Source organism: Peromyscus maniculatus, chromosome 2, assembly GCF_049852395.1.
Source record: "Peromyscus maniculatus bairdii isolate BWxNUB_F1_BW_parent chromosome 2, HU_Pman_BW_mat_3.1, whole genome shotgun sequence".
Taxonomy (NCBI): domain Eukaryota; kingdom Metazoa; phylum Chordata; class Mammalia; order Rodentia; family Cricetidae; genus Peromyscus; species Peromyscus maniculatus.
The window spans coordinates 3,969,567-3,991,293 of NC_134853.1; the positions used below are offsets into that span (position 1 = coordinate 3,969,567).

Sequence of the window (21,727 nt, forward strand, 5' to 3'; positions counted from 1 at the left end):
CGCGGGGGCGGGGCCGCGCCTGGCGGTTGGTGGAGGGCGGGCGGGGGCCGGGCCTGGGAGGCGGAGCCAGGGCGGGCGACCGGTTATCTGGTCCGCGCCGGGGGTCGCCGACGTCGCCTGTGGGGCCGGGCCGGGCTTCCCTCCGCGTCGCTGGGAGTAAGTCCGTGGGCGGCGGGGTGGGGCTCGGGGCCGCCGCGCCGGGGCCGGGGCTCGAGCCTGCCGGGCGGGCCCGGGGAGCTTCGGGGCGTCGCGGGGCCGGTGCGGAGGGGCAGGGGTCGCGGTCGGTCGGTCGGTCGGGAGGCGCGGGTCGCGAGGCGGGGCCGGGCCCCGTCCCCGGTGCGGGTCTCGGCTGCCAGGCCGGGGGCGGTGCCCTGCACACGCGCCGCCGCCGACTCCCGGGTGGCCGCCCGGGTGGTTGGGAGCCGGTTGCCTGACAACGCGTCGACGCTTTCCGAGGCACCCGCTACCCGCGACGCCCCGGGGACAGCTGGCTCCTGGGCCTTCCCGCAGGCAGGCGCGCCGCGGCTGCGCTGAGTGCTCGCACCTCGGGGACTGGTTCATGTTTTCACGCTGTGCAAGTCACACTTAATCTCCATATCTCTATGAAATCTGCTGTGTTGTTTTCTCAGTGTGATTGCTTGATGAGGTGTGTGTGTGTGTGTGTGTGTGCGTGCGTGTGTGCTCTGTCTCCACAGGCTTCTCGGATTTGACTGTGTGTGTGTGTGTGCGTGTGCGTGTGTGTGTGAGTGTGTGTGTGTGTGTGTGTGTGTGTGAGATGGGGGCCGGAACGCAGGCCACGACGTGCATGTGGAGGTCAGAGGACAAAACTTTTAGTTAGTTCTCTCTCCTTTCACAGTGTAAGGCTTTATAGAAAGCCAGTTATCCCGAGAAGCTGAATTTTATGTGGAAGATGGCTTCTCATGTTGATAAGCAAAAATGATCCCCTGTCCTTTTTTTCTTTTTCTTTTTTTCTGTAAACTTTCTGCTAACATGCTCCCATTCAGAAGATCTTTTGAATCTCCTACCGCAGGATGATCTGGGAAGGGGGCAGATAGGTTTAGATAAGGCAAACACGCAAGGATGCTTTCAGGACACCCCCCCCCCCCAATGTGGTTTCAGAAAAGCTTGGCTTAACAGACTTAAGCAAATTCCACACTGTCGTTTGGTTGTGAGCCTAACCTTTATTGGCTGAGTCCTCTTGACAGCTCTCCACACCTTTAACATCCTTCCGAATGTGCTGTGATGTGCCTCCTGAGAGTAGACAGAAGTGTTGGAGCACGTGTAGTAACAATTCCGCATAGCCAAAGCTCCTCCATGCATGCCTGCCGTCACTGCTCCTGGTGTATTTGTAAGAATAAATCCTGCTTTCCTGGATTTATTCACTCCCAAGTTTGTGTCCTGTTCCCCCAAGCAACATAGCATATGCTTTTTAGCAAAATTTGGAGTGATTTGTCAAAATATGGATGTACCTATAGTCAGTTCATGTGACTACCATCTGGTAAGGAGAAAAAGACTGTGAGACCCTTCTGGGTGGATTAACGGAAGCTTCGTCTTTCCCTTTGTGTACTACAGCTCTTACACGGGTACCGCTCTTGCCCCCCGACTATATCTTATTTCTTCCTGTGGGTCTGTCCCTAGTCCTTTTCTCTTGCTGGAGTCATTTTCTGCAGGCTGCTGCCTCCGATACTTTTAATATTTTTTGGGTATGATATTTTTGAGATAGGGTCTCACAGTATAGTCTACGCTGTTGACGCTTCACCCTCCCAAATACTGGGGTTCTAAGTATGACCTGCCATACCAAACAAAATCAGCCCCCACCAGCTGTTGGAGATGGAATCTAGTGTCTCACACCTAGGCAGTGATCTCCTAACTAAGCTACAACCCCAGCTCAGTAACAAGTAGACATACATACCAAAACCCAATGTCAACAACAACAATAATGCTATTTTTTTTGGACAGTGTTTTGCCATATAATATGATCAGGCTATCCTGGCACTCACTATATAGTTAATGAAAGTTCCAGACATATTTAAATTGTTGGTATCTTTACTGAATACTTTAAAACTATCTCATATTTGCTCCCCAAATCCTAGACTGACTAAACTCATTGTGGCAGGGGATATGATCTAAATATTAGGGCAAGGATCATGTCTTATTTTACCCATCTTCCCCACAAGTCTAGCATCTCTTGCAGTCTAGAATAATACCCTAGTTTACAAGGGGAGTCACGTTCCATTCCTCGTGTTTCCGTATTGGGGATAATATGTGAGAGAGAAAAGGACATGTTTTCCCTTGTGTTGACTTGGATTATGACAACCACCTATCAGTTAACAATGATTTAAATCTAGAGACTTCCCCTCCCTCCCTCCCTCTTACCCCCTTCCTTTCTCTCCTCTTCCTCTTGCTTTTTCCTTTTTTGTGGTGTTAAGATAGGTTGGAGTAGGTTAAAGAGGTTAAAGTAGGTCCTTTCTTATTTTGGACGTTGATTCAGAATCTTATGCATACTATGTACATGCTCTGTTTCTGAGCTGCACCTCCAGCCTGGATGCTTTTTAAAAGTGAATGTTTAATTTTGCGAGGCTGTGATAATACAGGGATAGAGGCAGATCCATATGTCTCTGCAGATGTGTATTTTATTGTGGTTACTGTTACTTAAAGTTAGTTTCAGAAGTTGTGCTAACAGGTGCTAAGTTACTGTAAGGTCCTAATCCTTCAAATGCTTATCTAGCTTCAGTTCTTCCCCATTCATTCAGGTGGACACTGCACAGCGTTTGCTTGTGGGTCACCCCACCGTGTTTATTTACTGTAGATTTGTCCTAGAATCTTAAAAGAGTTCATTCTTTTCTTTTTTGATGGCATATATTGGCGATTGAGCGCAGAGTCTTGTATGTGCTAGGCAACTGCCCTGCCACTGAATTACATTCCCAGCCCTGTTCCTTTTTAATTTCTATGTAGTTTTTGAGACAGGGCTTTATTCTGTAGCTCTGGCTGTATTGGAACTTGCTGTGTAAAGCAGGCAGGAATTGGATTCATAGAGATCCACCTGCCTCTGTCTTCTTAGGGCTGGGATTAAAGGTCACGTGTGTCATCATGCCTAGCCTTTTAAAAAAAATTTGCAGAGGCAGGTGGATCTCTGTGAGTTCAGGGACAGTCTGGTCTACAAAGCGGGTTTCAGGCCAATTAGGGCTACACAGTGAGGCCCTGTCTCAAATATAAACACACCCCTCCCAAGCCAAAAGAAACCCAAAAACCAAAATTTTGGGTCAGCGTCTTACTAAGTCCCTCACCTCAGTTTAAACTTGCAAGCTCTCTGCCTCAGTCTTGAGTAGGAGCCCTGGCATTACAGGTGTGTACCAGTATATCTGGGTAAAATATGTACCTCTTAAATAAATGTCTTTGATGCGGTTCCTGTCTTTAAATTTGATTCTTGAATTTGTAACCTTCTTTGGAAATTTCTGTTAGCATGTCTTACTAGGCCCAACTTAATGTGTGTAAACTAAACTTGACTAAACCAGAGAGCTTGCTCTGATTTGTGTTTTCAGGGTTCTGTGTGCTCTCCAGGCCTTGTATCTTTAGTGACACATATTCTGCTACTCACTAAATTTGATGAGGTTTAGAAAAATATATTTTCGAACATTCCAGTTTCTGTTCAGTGTGGTGGCACACACCTTTAATCCCAGCACTCTGGTGACAGAGGCAGGTGGATCTCTGTGAGTTCAAGGCCAGCCTGACCACGTAATGGATTTCTGACCAGTCAGGGCTATGTATTGAGACTCTTTCTTAAAAACAAGAACAACAAAATTAGTTTCAGTGAAGAAAGTAGTCTTTTCAAAAAGTTGTGAATAATATTCACAGAGACATACGGGTCTTATTTAGGTCACCACAGCTGTTGTGAATTCATGAGAGCAACAGCCTGTCATATCCAGAACCCAGCATTTCACAGCTCCTCTCTCCATCCTCCAGCTCTTAGATTCTCTCACCCCTTTTCCAGGCTGCTCCCAAGTCTTTGGTGTCCCTTTGGGGTCCACACACGCAGGTCACCTGTTTTTACACTGATGAGTTGTGAGTCTGTATTAACAGTCCCTGCCGAAAGAAGTGTCTCTGACTGACGTGCATAGTCACACAGATCCCTGGGGATGAACACAAATATTTAGCAGGTGGTCTGATAACATGTCCACTTAGCATAATAACAATAGTATGTTCCCTCCGAGGGCCAGTGACCTTCCTTAGCCATGGCCTTTTGACCAGCTTTACAGTCCTGGTCATGGACTCACTCCTGTGGAACCGGCCTCAGATCTAAGCAGAAGTAACTAATTATCGTTTATAACAGTCATACTACTAACTGCTGTAGTGGGCACACCATGCCTATCAGGGTCTAGCTGGGTAGGACCATCCGTGGTACCCTGCCCCCAGTGGTCTGCATAACATCTTCTAAGCTAAGTACAAAATGAAGTTTTTTAAAAAGGAGTTTGGATGGGAGGAACCTTGAATGGGTGGGCTGTGCTGTTCTCAGAAGACATGATTATTAAATGAAAATCTCAGTGCTCAGCATCGTAGCCTTTGAGTTAGTGGTCAGGGAGGTTCTGGAGGTTTTCCAGACAGCACAGGTTATTGTCTTTGTCCTTGGTTGCCAGTCACAACTGGATGGTAACACTCCACTGCTTGCGTTTCAGGGCATAGAAGAACTCGTCTTGAACTGACTAGGAAACATACTCTCTGCTGTCTAGCTTTTATATGACCCATTTCTGGGAAACTTCCGGGTTAGACAGAATTATGGAGGTAGATAGGAGATGATTAGTTAGTTCCCGGGTTCGGGGAGGCGTGACTGCAGAGGGGCCGGAAAAACTTGTTGTTGTTATTGACCCTGTGCTTCTTAGTGTGTCTGTCAGGAGACCTAGTGTCTCCCAGCAAGGCCTGCCCTTGATGTTGAGCACAAGTGAGGCAGCATGTGGGGGAAACTCAAACTGAAATAAGATTCGGAGCTCCAGAACATCTGCAGGGACCTGCCCTTCTTGATCTCTTCACACTCTGGAGTTTGAGTTAGGTTGTCCACAGGCTCTCCTGCATCATGGCTCTTTTGGTCTTTTTTGTTGTTGCTGTTTTTTTGGGGGTGAGGTGGGGGGTGGAGCAAACCTCACCTCGCCAGCCCTGGCTGGCCTGAAACTGACTGTGACAAGCCGGCTGTCTGGTTGACCGAGCAGAGACATACTTGCCTCTGCGCCCCAAGTGCTAGGGTTCAAAGGCTGGCGTGCACTACCAGCTTCCTCATGCTTGCCTTTTCCAGCAGCATCTTGTTACCATGGTAAGTCTGCCTGGGACGTGTGGGTTGTACTGTTTGAATAAGGCAAATGTTATTGTATGGTTATTTTACGCATGTATGTGCCCTTACTATCTGGGAAATCATTGGGCAAGCTAAGCTAGTCAGGTTTAGGGTATCAAATAAAGGTTATAATGGTGTTCTTTATTAATATATTAACTATACATAGTACTGTTTTAAATAGGACATTTTTGTAGATATATGTAGTTTTAAAATTTATATTTTGAGCCAAGGTCTCAGCATGCAGCCTTGGCTGTCCTGGAACTTGGTGTATGCCTCTGCCTCCTGGTACTGGGGTTGAAGGCATGTGTCACCATGCCCAACAATGTGTTTTGGTCACAATCACTCCCCCATGACCCTCTCTTCGTCCCCCTCTCACTGACCCTATTCCTTTTTTCAACTAGTTCCCTTTCCACGTTCATGTCTTTTTTTAAATGACCCAGTGAGTTTAGTTAAATTTTCTTACAGGAGCATGGGTAACTTACCAGTGGCTACATGTTGACGTCTCCCTCTCCCCCAGCAACCACGAGCTGCCTATAGATCCTCATGGCGGAGTGGGACCCAAGTGCCCTTCCTCTTCCACGACAGAACACTGCCGGGCCAGATCTGGGGCAGATCTGTGCAAGTTTTTATGAGTTCATGGCCAGAATACAGTGTTCCACAAGACTGTCCCGTTCTCTGGCTCTTAGACTCATTCTACGTCCTCTTCTGTGATGTTCCCTGAGATTTGTTGGGGTGGTGGAGATGTCCCCCCATTCATTACGACTGAGCAGTCAGAAGTTTCATTCTCTCAATACCCTGACTAGTTTTTACAGTAACCACTGCTCGCCGTGAGAAAAGTTTCTAACATCAGCGCCAATCTGTGGATACACACACACATTTAGAAGGCAATTTGATGGGCACACTAGGGTTAACAGAAGAACAGCCATAGCCTTTCCGCTTGTGCTTGTGACAGTTCTAGCCACAGGCTTTTGATCAGATTCACACTGCCATTCTTGAATTCACTCTTGTGGAGGGGGCCTGAGAACCACATAGAAAGCAGTTGTTGTCCCCATAATACTATGCCACTGTTTACTGTACCAGTGCCCTACAGGTCAGTATTGTAGCATGGAGGGTTTGGGGCTGGAAAGACCATTGAGGTTTTCTCTCTGATACAGTGAAAGCAACCAACGAGGAGGAAGCTTCCAGCTTAGTTCCATCTGGATTTCTCTGTCCTGTAATCAAAACATGCTGTGTCTTCAGTGATGAAGTCTTATTTCCTCCATTCTTGTGGGCAACCAATAGCTGTGGCAGTAGCCTGTATTATTTGGGGGTTGAGGGCCTTGGCTGACCAACAACTTAAAGGGAGGTAGCCCACCCCCAGCAAGGGATTTTCATTGAATTTTTAGTTTACTATTCTAATGTTCCTTGTGTTGGATTATTATTTGTTTAATGATTTTGTTTTCTCTCAGATTTTACCTTTTTTTTTTGTTTTTTGTTTTTTGTTTTTTGTTTTTTGTTTTTTTGAGACAGGGTTTCTCTGTGTAGCTTTGTGCCTTTCCTGGAACTCACTCTGTAGCCCAGGCTGGCCTCGAACTCACAGAGATCCGCCTGCCTCTGCCTCCCGAGTGCTGGGATTAAAGGCGTGTGCCACCACTGCCCGGCTTCAGATTTTACTTTTGCTATATCCTCTTTCCCTGTATATTTGTTAACTTCATAGTCTTTGATGACTGATGGGATTTTCTTACCTGCTACATTTACATGGCAAATACCTCTGGGATTTGTTGACCTTGTCCAGAAACATACACTACCTGTCACACTGAGGTGATGGAAGCATTGTAAATTGCAATTGTAGTGATAACTGAACAGCCATGATTTCACTACAACTCACTAGTACTGGTAAATAAAGTGGTTGAGTTTTATGGTGTATGAGTTATTTCTCAGTTTAAACTACAGCTTGTGAATTTAAAATAAGAATCTTGTTAATAAAGGAGTTTGAGATTCTGTCTTGATGACAAGCTGATAAATAAATGTAGGAATTTTGCTTGCAATAGGTTAAGTGTTGACTGGTAAATAAATGTGTAGTCAGTGGTGGAATTAGAGGCATTTTGTAGTCTCTAACTTGGAGATTTAATCAATTAAAAATGTAAGGGGAAGATTTAGATCAAGAATAAGATATTTACTTAGTCTATAAAGAGTTCTATGAAGACTGCTTGTTGTTAACGTGAGAAAAGTAGTAGAGAAATTGACCAGGTAATAAAATGGCCTCACTAGTAAGGGGCAAGTAGTAGTCAGTCCATGTGTCTCTACTAATGACACCTTGACAAAGACATATCTTGTTAGTAATATTCCTGCTGAGAATGGAAACTCAATTTATTCATAGAGAAATTCAGACAAACTTCAGGTGGGAAATGAGCTATTAAAAAAAAAGGATAATAGGTTTGTATTGAAAAATGTTAAGGCTTGAGGTAGAACAGTGGAATGTGGCAATAGCCTGTGTTGTTTTGGGTGGTGGGCAGTTGAGGGCCTTTGCTGACCTACAACTAATAGGTAGCCCACGCTGGGCAGTGGGATTTTCAATTAATTTTAAATGTATTTTTCTAATGTTCCTTGTACTTGACTAATAATTTATTTAATGATTTTGTTTTTTCCTCAGATTTTGGTTTTCCTATGTTCAATTTCCCAGTATATTTGTTAACCTTGTAGTCTTTCTTTGAAGATTGATAAGATTTTCTTTTCCTCCCTCCCCTCCCCTCCCCTCCCCTCCCCTCCCCTCCCCTCCCCTCCCCTCCCCTCCCCTCCCCTCCCCTCCCCTCCCCTCCCCTCCCCTCCCCTCCCCCCTCCCTCCCTCCCTCCCTCCCTCCCTTTTTTTTGAGAAAGGGTTTCTCTGTGTAATAGCCCTGGCTGTTCTGGAACTCGCTCTGTAGATCAGGCTGTGATGTGCTTTTCTTACTTGCCCCATCTCCTGGGAGAAGAGGTTGACCAGGCTCTGAATTAATACTGGAAGAACTGAAGTGGGGAACCTGGGGATTCAAGGCAGCTGAGAACTTGAGCAGTTTGCATGGGCTCAATTTTATTATTACATCTCCTTGATAACAGAGTTATGAGTTTACAGTTCAGCAGAGAAGCCCACTTCACAGGCAGCATGTTCAAGGTTATATAAAGCACATCAATGTTACTTGTTTTAAGAAAAATGTCTTGAGATATGGAACATTATTTGCCCTAATTATTCTCTAGAAATTGAGACAGATAGAAGGCATTCCTATGCTTCTTCTTGTATTTGTTAGCATTCCAAATTCCCTTCTTGAGAAATAGCAACATCAGATATTCTTTTTTTTAATATTTATTTATTTATTTATTATGAATACAGAAGAGGGCATCAGATCTCATTACAGATGGTTGTGAGCCACCATGTGGGTGCTGGGAATTGAACTCAGGGCCCCTGGAAGAGCAGTCAGTGCTCTTAACCTCTGAGCCATCTCTCCAGTCCCAGATATTCTTATTCTATGTCACAAGTACATTATATCCTCACATAACTTTCAGTTGAGCCCCAGTAGTCTAAGTTTGAATATTAAAGAGAAAAAAGGCTGCAAAGACTAATAGTGGTTTATTTGAAAGACGGGATAGAACTGTGGTAGAGTTCTTTGCCTAGCATGTAGTGAAGCCAGATTCAATTTCCAGTACTGGGGAAAAAATCAGTGTATGCTTAGTTGCTCATTATTTGATACTATGTTAAAGTCATTGAAGAAAGTACTCCCCTCCCCTTTCCTCACCTGTGTTAGGGATTGAATCCAGAGCTTTATGTGTACTAGGCAGACATTGAGCCGAATACATCTCTGGCTCAAGCTAGTTCTCAAGGAATACATCTTGGAGAGTTGTGTGACAAAGGGCAATGTATGTAATTCACTCTGCATAATTTTAGAAAAAGTTCGATTTGTGTGTGTATTCAGAGAGTAGCGTTTTGTAGACAAGCAGAGGATTAAGCAAGAAGGGCAAAATCTTAACAGTAAGGTTGGTAAAAGGATTGGTAAAACAGTAAGGGTTGGTTAACAAGGTTCTTGGTATTAGCTTAGTAACTCTGAGTTCAAAATTAATTTCCTCCTCTTTTGGTTTTTTGAAACATGGTTTCTCTGTGTAGCCCTGGCTTTCCTGGGACTCACTATGTAGACCAGGCTGCTCTGGAAACCTGAGATCCACCTGCTTCTGCCTCCGGAGTGCTGGGATTAAAGATATGCCCTGCCATGGCCCAGCTAAAAATTAATTTCCAATAACAGTTTTTCAGAGAAAAGTGTTTTAAAGATTTGTTTTTTGTCTATTTCCTTTTTGTTTTTTGATTGTGTGAATATGGATTATGCTAATGACTTGATTTCATTTGTTAAATTTTTTAGTTACATAATTGTATAGAATGTTTTCATTGTGAAGTTTTCATGCCTGGGGATAAACTCCTTTGACTGCATTTCTTTTTCTGTGCTGTAACCTGCATTGTAGGCTTTATGGGAAGGTCGAAGAGACAGACTGTTTATGTGCATGCTTGAGTTCGAGGTTCTCAATGTGATTGAGATTCAGTACTAAATGTGGACGAAGACGTTGTCTTAATACTTTAGCTTAAAACACTGCAATATAGTTGTACTCATTGAAGACTTTTCTTTTTTTCAGAAACTACAAAATGACAGATAGCTTGGATGAATTTATTGAAGAGCAGAAAGCAAAACTGGCCAGAGACAAAGCAGAACTGGAAGGTGATCCACCTTACATGGAAATGAAGGCAAGATTAGTAACTGTCTGGCAGCAACTTGTTCCATCAACTTGGATGTGGGTGGTACATTTCTTTAATCCCAGCATTTAGGAGGCAGAAGCAGGTGGATTGCTGTGAGTTCAAGGCTAGCCTGATCTATACAACAGGAATTCCAGGCTAGTCGGAGCTACATAGTGAGACCCTACCTTACAAACAAACAAACAAACAAACAAACATAGAAATACCCCCCCCCCACCCTCCCACCCCCCAGCCAGCAGTGAAAACACCAGCCAGGCATGTTGCACTGACACATCTCAGAGACCCCACCAGTGAGACCCTCCCGTCTTGTGCTTGATTTGATGAGCACACCCTTGTTCTGATTTGGAGAGCCTGACTAGACGGGAATTGGGAGATTCTGAGTTCATTTTTGGTGGGATTTTATATCTCACAATATTCTCTTTAGTTGGAGTTTTAATATGTTTTACCAAGATGAATAGGAGTCAGAAGGACCAGAAGTTAAGATGTAAAAGCAAGTTCTCAGATTTTTATGTGAAAAAGAGTATTTAATGAGTAAATACATTTTTATATAGTATTAGTAAATTTTTTGGAGTAATTTATTTTGTACTATGTAACAAATCTTTTCTGTCCCTCCAGCTAGCACCCAAATAATGACACAGAGACTTCTTATTAATTATGAGAGCTTGGCCTGTAGCTTAGGTTTGTTCCTAACTAGCTCTTATAACTTAACTTATTTCTATTAATCTACCTTCTATCATGTGGCATTACCTCTCTTCCATCTTGCACCTTCTGTTTTCTCTCCATGTCTCCTGGTGTCCCCTGTGCACCTAGATTCTCCTCCTTTCTCTCTCCCTGGAAATTCTTCCTATACTTTCTGCCTAGCTATTGGCCATTCAGCTTTTTATTATACCAAATTACGTCTTCACACAGTGTACAAATATCCCACAACAGTACTCTTTGTTTTCTAGAACAAGTATGTTAATAGTTGTTTCTGAAAAGCAATGCTGGAAAGTTCTCTTAAATTGTTTTTCATTTTGACATGAGTGACGGATTCGTTTAGCCAATACTGAGATTGTGCTAGGAGCCATCCTGGGCTCTGGGAACTGCTCTGATGCAGACGGGGGTCGTCCCTCACGGACTCAGTGTGTGGTGACAAGACACCATCTGTACCATATGTCTGTATAGAATGGCTCGCCCAAGTCATCTCTGCCTTACCTTTTTACCAGTGTCTCATCTGGGTTAGCATCTGTCCCACACAGAGATAACCAAATTATCATCAGATAATTATTTTATATATCAATTTTATCTATAAGTTATCTATATAAATTTTATTTATCTAGGTTAACATATGAGTGGTAAATATGGATATGGCATAGCCTTAAAAGGTTATATTTCAATGTTCTATTTCTTAATTATAATTATTTAGGTAGGTAAACTGAGGCATTGGGAAGTTAATGAGATGAGATGCTGGAGTTGGTAGACAGTAAGTGCTCGTTCTTTTAAGCACTGCCTGTGGCTGTCTTCCTTCCAGAGAGTCTGCCGTGTGCAAGGCGTTACATTAGTAGCTGTGTGTAGCATTTCATGTGTATAGCATTTCATTTAGTCATAACATCTTTATCAAGTAGAGGCATTTTGTTTTGTTTTAGAGATGAAGAAAATGAGGCTAAAAGGAGTTAAGTAGTTTGTTCAGGTAGACACAGGTGGATTCAGGTTGGTGCCCTCACCCAGTGGCAGGGCACACTCATAGTTATTTGATATACGAGGATGAGTTTGCATGTTTGAGTGTGTTACTTTACAGCTTTATTAAATGACCTTTATGTACTAGTTTAAGACTCACTGCGTGTTGGGGCCTTGCAGGCTTTCCCTCAGTGTATCTGGGCCTTTCAATCTTGATCTGTCTTTTGTCTTCAAGGACCCTCCCTGTCGGGAGAGGGAGAGAGGGGAGGGAGAGGGAAAGAGGGAGAGGGAGGGAGGGAGGGAGAGAGGGAGAGAAGGAGAGGGAGAGAGGGGACAGAGAGAGGGAGAGGGGAGAGGGAGGGAGAGGGGAGAGGGGACAGAGAGAGGGAGAGGGGAGAGGGAGGGAGAGAGACGAGAGAGGTATATGTTCATGTGGGTGTCCACAAGTGCATTCGGAAGGAAGCCTGATGTCCACAGTAGGTGTCTTCCTCTATTACTACCACCTTCTGTTTTTGAGATGGGGACCTCTCACTCAGCCTGGAGTTTATAGAATTAGCTCTGCTGCCTGGCTGATGAACTTCAAGATCTATGTGTCTCTGATTCCCCTGAGCTCAGGTTACAGACACATCTGTTGGGCCTGGCTTTTACTTGGATGTTGGGAATCCAAGCTCTGGTCCTCCAGCTTGCAGAGAGCGCACTTGACTGACTGAACTGTCTCCTCATGCCCACTCTGAACATCATGCAGTCTAACTAACTATTATGTTTCTTTTCTGCCCCCCCCCCCCCCCCAGCAGTGTATAAACTCTATAACAGAAGCTTTCCGCTTTACTCTTACATTTCTAGTGTCAGGCACAGTGCCTGGCATTTCATAGAGATTCACTTCTTTGTAAGAGAATGAGTTAGGTACCAGAACAGGTGTTACAGTATGTAAGTAATTTCTGTTACTTTCTCAAACTTTACTTCAATCCCTGTGCTGTGTAATTTTTTTCTAAGTTATTTAGTATGTTGAATAAATTTTGAGATGAATTGTACATTTTGTGGCATTCCCCTTTGATTTGTAAATATCTTGTCTTTTCCAGGGAAAGGCACCAGAGAAACTCTCTGAAAGCAGCAAAATACTAATCTCTATGGCTAAGGAGAACATACCACCGAACAGCCAGCAGCCCAAGGGATCCTTAGGTATGGTACTGCATTTGTAGAGCTGATTTTAAGATTGACTTAGCAGGACACTGTGAAAGAGGTTTGTTTCTCCAGGAAAAAGAGATTTCTTTGGAACTTTACTTTGGAATCTTACATATGGCAATACAGACTGCATATGAAATATAACGTGGAGAACTTTCTGGTTGTGATTGATGGAAATAATATTAGAAACTGTGTGACATACTAAAAATTAGTAACAAAATTTAAGAAAGTTTTGAGTGTGTGTTTTTCATGAGAGAGCCGTTTTGGTGATTAAAAATGATAGACTTGCTTTGTTTAGAATTCAGAGGGCCTGGCAAGATGGCTCAGCTGGTCAGGATGCTCGCCACCAAGTCTGAGGACCTGAGTCTCATCCCTAGCACACATCCCCACATAGTGGTGTGCATATATGTATACAAATCCATCATTTTAATAAGAAAGAGTCAAGCAAGTATAGAGTATATGAAACGTTATTCGGGACCATGTTTTGTGTGGATGTGCGTGTGTAATTGTCACATGGAGACCAGAGGCCATCCTTGGGTGTAATTCCACAGCAGAGATTACTTTGGAGATAGGGTCACCGACCGGGAACTGAGCTTGCCAGTTGGACTGTGCTTGTTGGCCGTACTGCAGAGGGTGGGTTCCACTCGTTTCTTCCTGATTCCAAGCCTGTACCACACCCAGTTTTCTATATAGGTGCTAGGGATTGAACTCAGGGCCTCATGGCAAGCTCTTCACCCATTAAGCTCCTCAGCCCAAGGACCATCTTTCTATTGTTGATGACCAGATTGGAACTATAAAATTAATACTACACCCATACTGATTTTTAAAATTATGTCTTAGTATGAAGTATTTGGAAACTTTTTAAAAACTAAATATTAGCATACATGCAGGCAGAACATTGTATACACAATAAATAAATAAATAAATAAATAATTAATTAATTAATTAATATAAATAAATACAACTCAAAGTGATTGTCCTAGTATTGGTATCAGATATATAGGTAGCTCAAGTTTGATTCTTACAAATTATTAGCTGATACGCAACTTTGGGGAAATGAGCTATTATATTTTAGTAAATTTTCTTTTTTGTTTTGGTTTTCTAGACAGGGTTTCTCTGTGTAGTTTTGGTGCCTGTCCTGAATCTTGCTCTGTAGACCAGGCTAGCCTCAAACTCACAGAGATCTGCCTGGCTCTGCCTCCCGAGTGCTGGGATTAAAGGCGTGTGCCACTGCCGCCCGGCTAGTAAATTTTCTTAATCTCTAAACTCATTAGTTTCATTAACTATAAAGTAAGATGGATAATACTCGGGGCTGGAGAGATGGCTCAGTGGTTAAGAGCACTGGCTTGTAGATGACTCGGGTTCAATTCCCAGCACCCATATAGTGGCTTATAGATAGATGCCTGCCTGTAACTCCTACTTCAGGGATCTCATGCCCTCTTCTGACATCCACTGGGACCAGGCACTCACATAGTGAAAAGACATACATGCAGGCAAAACATTCATAACAATAAAATTAAAGATATAAATATAAAATACAATAAGTTGGATTATTTTCTTATTTGAAATTTGTATGAATTAAAATTCTAAGGGATAATTAAAAGATTTAATAGATTATTTTAGATACTAAGTCATTAAGTTCAGGCAAAATCACTGAAATTCTGGGGTTACAGTTTGACTTGATTGGCTTGACATGCTTTTGTGATGTGGCATGTTTATTTTTTTTCAATGTCTCCCAAGTTGTTGTGAACAGTAATTGAATATGTATGAAGAGATAATTGACATGTAGTTGGGCCACGAATAATAATGTTTCCTTGTGTTTTATGTCTTCTGCAAGGGAGTTATTTTTTGTCCCTTATATACAAGTATTATTCTAAAGTAGAATATGCAGCAGCCTTTGTCTGTTCTTCAATGGGAGTGACTTAAGAGTTCCGACCTTTGCTTCACAACTCCCCAAGTGACTGCGTCCACTCACAGGACGTTGTGTTTTCCAAACAGTATTAATCTGATTTGAAAATCTGTACTCAAATCTCAGTTTCTTCTGAATCTTATTTCCACCCCAATTTCTTTAATGAACTTCTTACTTCCTACTGACTGGATGCTTCTGCGTGGCTATCATGGCCTCTCAGGTTTTCTGATGCTTGCCTTCTTAGCGAGCTGCTTCCTCATTCCTGACTCCCCTTTTCCTTTGCTTGTCACATCAGATGATTAGGAGGGACAGTGGACTGAATAGAATAGAATTCCTACTGTCGAGTTAGTTCATGTTTCTCTAATCCCACTGATATTGTCTTCAGGTTTCCATTCTCTAGTGCTTTGATGACCTCCTGGTGTTCTTTTTGTGCAGCCCTATTACGTCTCTGCATGCTGTTTGGCATCTTTTCTAGAAATGAATCTGATATATTAACCTGTGTGTCAGACGCTTCAGTGGCTTCTCCTCCTGTCTAGTTTTAGCTTTCACTGTTGGGTGGGGTGCTCATTTCTGCTGGGGAACTATTTCTGCAGGCTGGCACAAGGCTTGGCACTTACTTGCTTATAAAAGATATTTTGAGTGAATGAGTGAGTGTTCTCATTCTAGAAATAAAGTCAGTTCTCTTGGGAATATGGAGTTTAATTTTCATGGGACCTTTTAAAAATCCTCAACTAAAATAGCTAGGTTTGATTTACATTGAATATTACTAAAGAATGCTCTACAACTTTGTCCTGCTTTGGGTTACTGTTGCAATTATAAAATACAGTGACCCAAAGCGCTTGGGGAGGAAAGGGTTAATTTGGCTTACATATCTTGAATCACACAGTCCATTGAGGGAAGTCAAGGCAGGAACTGAAACAGATCAGGAACATGAGGCAGGAGCTGCTGCAGAGGCCATGGAGGGCTGCTGCTTACTGGCTTGTTCCTCTTGGCTTGCTCAGCCTCCTTTCTTGTAGGACTCAGGACCACTAGCCTTGGGGTGGCCCTACCCACAATGGGCTGTGCCCTCCCCATTAATTAAGAAAATGCTCTACAGGCTTGCCTGTAGCCTGATCTTATGGAGGCATTTTTTCCCCCATTGAGATTCCCTCCTCTCAGATGACTTTAGCTTGAGTCAAAAGGACATGAAATTAGCCAGCACAAATTTATCTTGTTTTGTAGTTTCAAACTGGATTACTTGTATCATTAAAATTATGCCAGTGTGGGTTTGGGGAGCTGGCTCAGTGGGTAGAGTGTTTGCCATGCAAGTGTGAGGACCTGGAGTGGGACTTGAAGAACCCAGGTGAAGTTGGCATGGTGCCTCACATCTGTGACGTCAGTGCTCCTAGGGTGAGATAGGAGGCAGAAACAGAATTCTTGGAAGCTTGCTGGCCACTCGCCTGGAATACATATGTAGTGGCGAACAGTAAAGAGAACCTGCCTCAAATGGTGTCTCCCCTGTGTAGGGTGATCTTAAATTCTTATCTAATACAGGTCAATTTGGAAATGATGTATCATCTTAAAGTCTGTGACATCATAGTTAAATACAGTAGTAGTAATCAGTAATATATGAACCCCAAATACTCATTTTGTCAGTGAAAGCTTTCGATGGCTTAATGTCTAAATACCAAGTAACAAAAAATTTTATGATTTTGCAAATTCATTTCTTTAAGATAATGATGATATACTTCTAAAAAGATTTAAGGTAGATTATAATGTCTTCTGAAACCAAGTACCTAGATTTGGACTAGATAAACTTCAGTGTTTAAGAGGCAAATTTGCCACAAGAGTATCCTACACAAAGGCCTGGAGATGTAGCTCAGTGGTGAGGTGTTTGTCACACGTTTACGAAGACCTGAGTTCCAACCCTAGTAACATATTCTCTTTCTCTCTCTCTCTCTCTCTCTCTCTCTCTCTCTCTCTCTCTCTCTCTCTCTCTCTCTCTCTCTCACACACACACACACACACACACACACACACACGTTCTCTCCACCCCCCACCCCCTTCCTTCTCTTCCTCCCCTACTTTTCCTCTCCTTCCCACTCCCCAAAACAAACAGTAGAGCTTGGCTGGTATGGTGGTATATACCTGCTTGGGAGGCTGAGGCAGGAGATTTGAGAGTTTGAAGCCATCCCTGACTTTGGACATCAGGATTAAGTCCAGAAGTCCACAGACTACTTTCATTTCTTCCCAGCTGGCCATACTGGGGATGTTCAGCCTTAAGCTGAACGTCTTTTAAAAAATACATTATATTTATTTATTATTTGGGGGTGGCAATCTTCTAGAGGTCAGAGAACAACTTGTGGAAATCACGTCTCTGCTTTGATTGTATGGAATTGAATGGAGCTGGGGAAACTACTGCCTCCTCAAGTTTGGTACTTTTTTTTTTTTTCTTTTCTCTAGACAGGGTTTCTCTATGTAGTTTTGGTCCCTTTCCTAGACTGGTTCTGTAGACCAGGCTGGCCTTGAACTCACAGAGATCCACCTGGCTCTGCCTCCCGAGTACTGGGATTAAAGGCGTGCGCCACCATTGCCTAGCCAGTTCAGTACTTCTTGAGAGTGATTTAGAGAACTCAGAAGTAAAACTGCCTTTATTTGCAGATGGCATGCTTTCTTGTGTAGAAAATCTTGAGGAATCCACAAACATTGCTAGAACAATAAATGCATTTGCCAAGTTCAGAGGACTCAGGATAAAAAGTACAAAATGAATTCAGAAAACCATCAAACAGCAAAATATTTAAGATTTACACATAGGAAGCTCTAAAACACAGCTTAATGAAATTAACAGTTGTTAAAGTAAATAGCTATTCCATGTGCAGGTTTATGTGGTGGTCTGGGGGTTGATTTCAGGGCTTCATATATGCAAGACAAATACTCTACAAGCCGAGCTATCTCTTTAGTCTCCAGTTTTGCTGTTTTTAGCTTACCCTATGCATTTATAAGTGACAATAGGAGTTATTAATATTTTGATAAATTTTGTGAAGGTCAGCACATCAGTAGTTCTCACATAGATTTTTTTTTTTAAATACAGTTTTACATTAGTAGACAAGGTAATGTTTTTCATTATGGAGTCTTTATATATGTATGTATGTCATTATATTTGTTTTCATTTGCTCCTCCTCCCTGTTGCTCTTCCCTGTGCTCCCTTAACCTTAAGCTGAACGTCTTTTAAAGAATACATTATATTTATTTATTATTTGGGGGTGGCAATCTTCTAGAGGTCAGAGAGCAACTTGTGGAAATCACTTCTCTCCTTTGATTGTATGGAATTGAATGGAGGCTTGTCAGGCCTGGGATCCATCTCCCTGGCCCCTAAACACATCTTCTTCTTGTTTTTAACTGTATTTATTACTGTGTATGTGTATGAAATGTGGACATGAGAATCTGGGCATCTGTGTGAAGATCAGGGACTGTTTTCAGGAGATTGAATTCTCCCTCTCCATGGGATCCAGGAATTGAAGTTAGGTTATCAGGCTTTCTGGATAAGGGTTTTTCACTTGCTGAACCATCTCACTGGTCCTTGAATAATTGGCTGTTCTTATTGCTTCTTTAGAGAATTCCCTTTTCAGTTTACTAGCCCGTTTAGAGACTGGATGGGTTGCCCTTTGGCGGGTTTGCGTTTTCACAGTTGTTTCTCTACCCGGGATAGGAATCCTGTGATGTGTCATTGGCAGAGGCCTGTGCCCTTCTCTAGGCTCCCTCTCCACTCCGATTGCTTCCTTTCCTGTGCAGCAGCTTCGTGATTCAGTGTCATCCCATCTGTCACTGGTTGGATTACTTCTGAGTTATTGGGGTAGTCCTGCGCAGGAAATTCTTGCCTATCCTATGTCTTGAAGTGTTTTTGCTATGCTTTCCATTAGACTTGCAGAGTTTCAGGTCATATAGTAAGGTCTCTGATCCATTTTAAATTGATTTTTGTGCAGGATGAGAGAAATAGATTTGGTTTTATTAGTCTACATGTGGAAATCTGATTTTACCAGCACCACTTGTTAAAGAGGCTGCCCTTTCTCCAGTGTGTGTGTGTGTGTGTGTGTGTGTGTGTGTGTGTGTGTGTGTGTGTGTGTGTGTGTATGTATGTGTGTGTTTACAGCTTTGTCAAAATTCAGTAGTTGCAGCTATGTGGATTTATTTCTGGGTCTTCTGTGTTCCATTGGGGTTGTGCTGTGCCCCTATCCCTGTGGTGGGTTTGTGTGTATGCCTGTGCATGCGTACATGTATGCAACTGTTACAATTTATTATTCTTTATCTTTTTTTTAATCTCTTTTTGGAAGACAGGCTCTCACTGTATAGCCCAACTGCCTCTGTCTTTTGAGTGATGGGATTAAAGTCATGCACTATCACACCTAGCAAATAATCTCACAAAATTTGGTTTTTAAATTTTATGTGTCTATGGATGCTGTGAGTGCAGATGCCTGTGGAGCTGTGGAGGCCAGAAGAGTGGGTCAGTTCCCCTCAAGCTGAAACTATCGGCAGTTGTGAGCTGTTGATGTGGGTGCTGGGAACTAAATTTGGGTCCTCTGGAAGAGCAAGTACTCTTGACTACTGATCCATCTCTCTGTTCCTCTTTATCATATTTTTATTTAGATGGGGACTCTCACTGAATGGAGCTTGCTGATTTGGCTAGTGGCTGGGTAGCAAGACTGGGGGATTCTTCTTTTTTCCTTAAGATTTATTTACTTACTATGTATACAATGTTCGGCCTGCATGTATGCCTGTAAGCCAGAAGAGGGCACCAGATCTCATTATTGATGGTTGTGAGCCACCACGTGGTTGCTGGGAATTGAACTCAGGACTGCTGGAAGAGCAGCCAGTGCTCTTAACCTCTGAACCATCTCTCCAGCCCGGATTCTTCTTTCTCTGTCTTGTTTGAGTTGGTTATCAGTCTTGCTTGTGTTGGGTATCAGGAGCTCACTGCTATGCCCCACCTTTTTTTCCCCTTATTCTGGCAAGGCAGGTGCTTTATTGTTGAGCTATTTCCTCAGCTCCTGGATGTCTGTTTTTGTGCCTGTACCATGGCATTGTATTTTAAAGATTTATGTATTTATTATGCATACAGTGTTCTGTCTGCATGTGTCCTTGTATGCCAGAAGAGGACACCAGATCTCATTACAGGTGGTTTTGAGCCACCATGTGGTTGCTGGGAATTGAACTCAGGACCTCTCTCTGGAAGAGCAGTCAGTGCTTTTAACCACTAAGCCATCTCTCCAGCCCCGACATTTTTGTTACTATGGCTCAGTAAAATAATTTTTTGGGGGGAGGGGCAGGGTTTCTCTGTATATATTTGGCTCCAGGAACTTGCTCTGTAGACCAGGCTGGCCTTGAACTCACAGAGATCCACCTGCTTCTGCCTCTGGGATTAAAGGTGTGCACCACCACTGCCAGGCTCAGTTATATATTTTAGGATCAGGTTTTATGCTCTTCCAGCATGGCACTTTCCACTAAGGGATTGCTTTAGCTATTCGAGACCTTTTCCTTTCAACATGAATTCTAACTTTTTTTTTTCTGTGACAATGTTGTTAGGATCGGTATGGATTGCATTGTATCTGTAGATAGTTTTGGTAATATAGCATTTTCCACAATAGAGTATGAGCTCTCTTTTTCATTTTCTTTATTCAGTGTCTTAAAGTTTTATTGTGTTGAAACCTGTTCTTTCTATTTCTAATTTCTTCAGGACTTTTTTTTAATCAAGGGATGTTGAACTTTGTAAAAAAGCCCTTTTTACATTGATTGAGGTGGTTATGTAATTTCTGTTCATAAGTCAATTAATATAATGAATTATACTTATGGATTTGTATATGTTGAACCAATCTGGCATCCTTGAAATGATTGCTTTCTGGTACTATGTTAAGACAACCTGGGGAGGAAAGGGATTTTTAAGTCTACAGCTTATAGTTCACCCTGAAGGCAAGTCAGAGCAGGCACCAGAGGCAGAAACTGAAGCAGAACCCTGAAGGAGTAATATGTCCTAGTGTCATCCTCTTGATGGCTTTTCAGCTTGGTTTCTTAACCCAGGACTGTAACAGGACTTTCTTTGGACTGCCAGCTCCCAAATAATGACACGGAGACTTAATATTAATTGTGCTTGACCTTAACTTAGGTTTGTTCCCAACTAGCTCTTACAACTTAAATTAACATGTTTATATTAATCTACCTTCAGCCACGTGGCTTGTTACCTCTGTTCAGTACTGTGCATCCCACTTCCTCCATGTCTGACTGGCAAATTCCCCATGTCAAATTCTAACCCAGAGTTCCTATCTTTGCCCTGAAATCCTGACTATCTTCTCCTGCCTAACTACTGGCCATTCAGCTCTTTATTAAACCAATCAGAAGGTGTCTTGGCAGAGACACATCTTCACAGTGTACAAAAAGATTATCCCATAACACAGGATCACTTTCCAGGGATGGCACTGCCCACAGTGGGCTGTGACCTCCCACATCAATCATTAATCAAGTAAATACCCAAGACTTAAAAGATAGTCTGATGGATACATTTTCTCAATTTAGGTGCCCTCTTCACAGATGACTCCAGCTTATGTCAAGTTGATGAAAAACTAGCCAGCCCAGTCATGGTGTGTATGATCTTATGTGTTCTTGAGTTTAATTTGCAAGAATGTTTGTATCCATGTTCATCAGGGAAATTGATCTATAGTTTTCTTTTGTGTTCTAAAATGGTTTTGGCATCAGGGTGATGTTGCCTTCAAAGAATGAGTTTCATACTGTTCTTCTCTTTCTATTTTATGGGACAATTTGAGGGACACTGGTATCAGCTCGGTTTGGTAGTGGCATTATTTGGTGGTAGACTCTTCTTCGTTGGGAATGTCTTTGATTATTATGGATCTAATTAAGTTGTATCTTGATTTAGGTTTGGCAG

The 21,727-nt window shown here is 42.7% G+C and overlaps 1 protein-coding gene across 22 annotated transcripts in view; it reads left to right on the plus strand.

The window, feature by feature from the left end:
• Window positions 1-21,727, plus strand: part of Cspp1 (centrosome and spindle pole associated protein 1) — a 104,291-nt gene that overhangs the window by 1,843 nt on the left and 80,721 nt on the right. For 14 of the 22 annotated variants that reach the window (XR_013048924.1, XR_013048925.1, XR_013048926.1 and 11 more), the window contains exons 2-3: window positions 9,953-10,061; window positions 12,806-12,905. Coding sequence is in view for 19 of the 22 variants with exons in the window: in XM_076563686.1 (XP_076419801.1) it covers window positions 9,953-10,061; window positions 12,806-12,905 (209 nt within the window). In the remaining 3 variants the exon portion in view is untranslated. Of the gene's footprint in view, window positions 1-38; window positions 157-5,187; window positions 5,303-9,952; window positions 10,109-12,805; window positions 12,906-21,727 lie in introns of those variants that run through there. The other 8 variants (XM_076563694.1, XM_076563700.1, XM_076563692.1 and 5 more) reach the window with 4 other exon arrangements.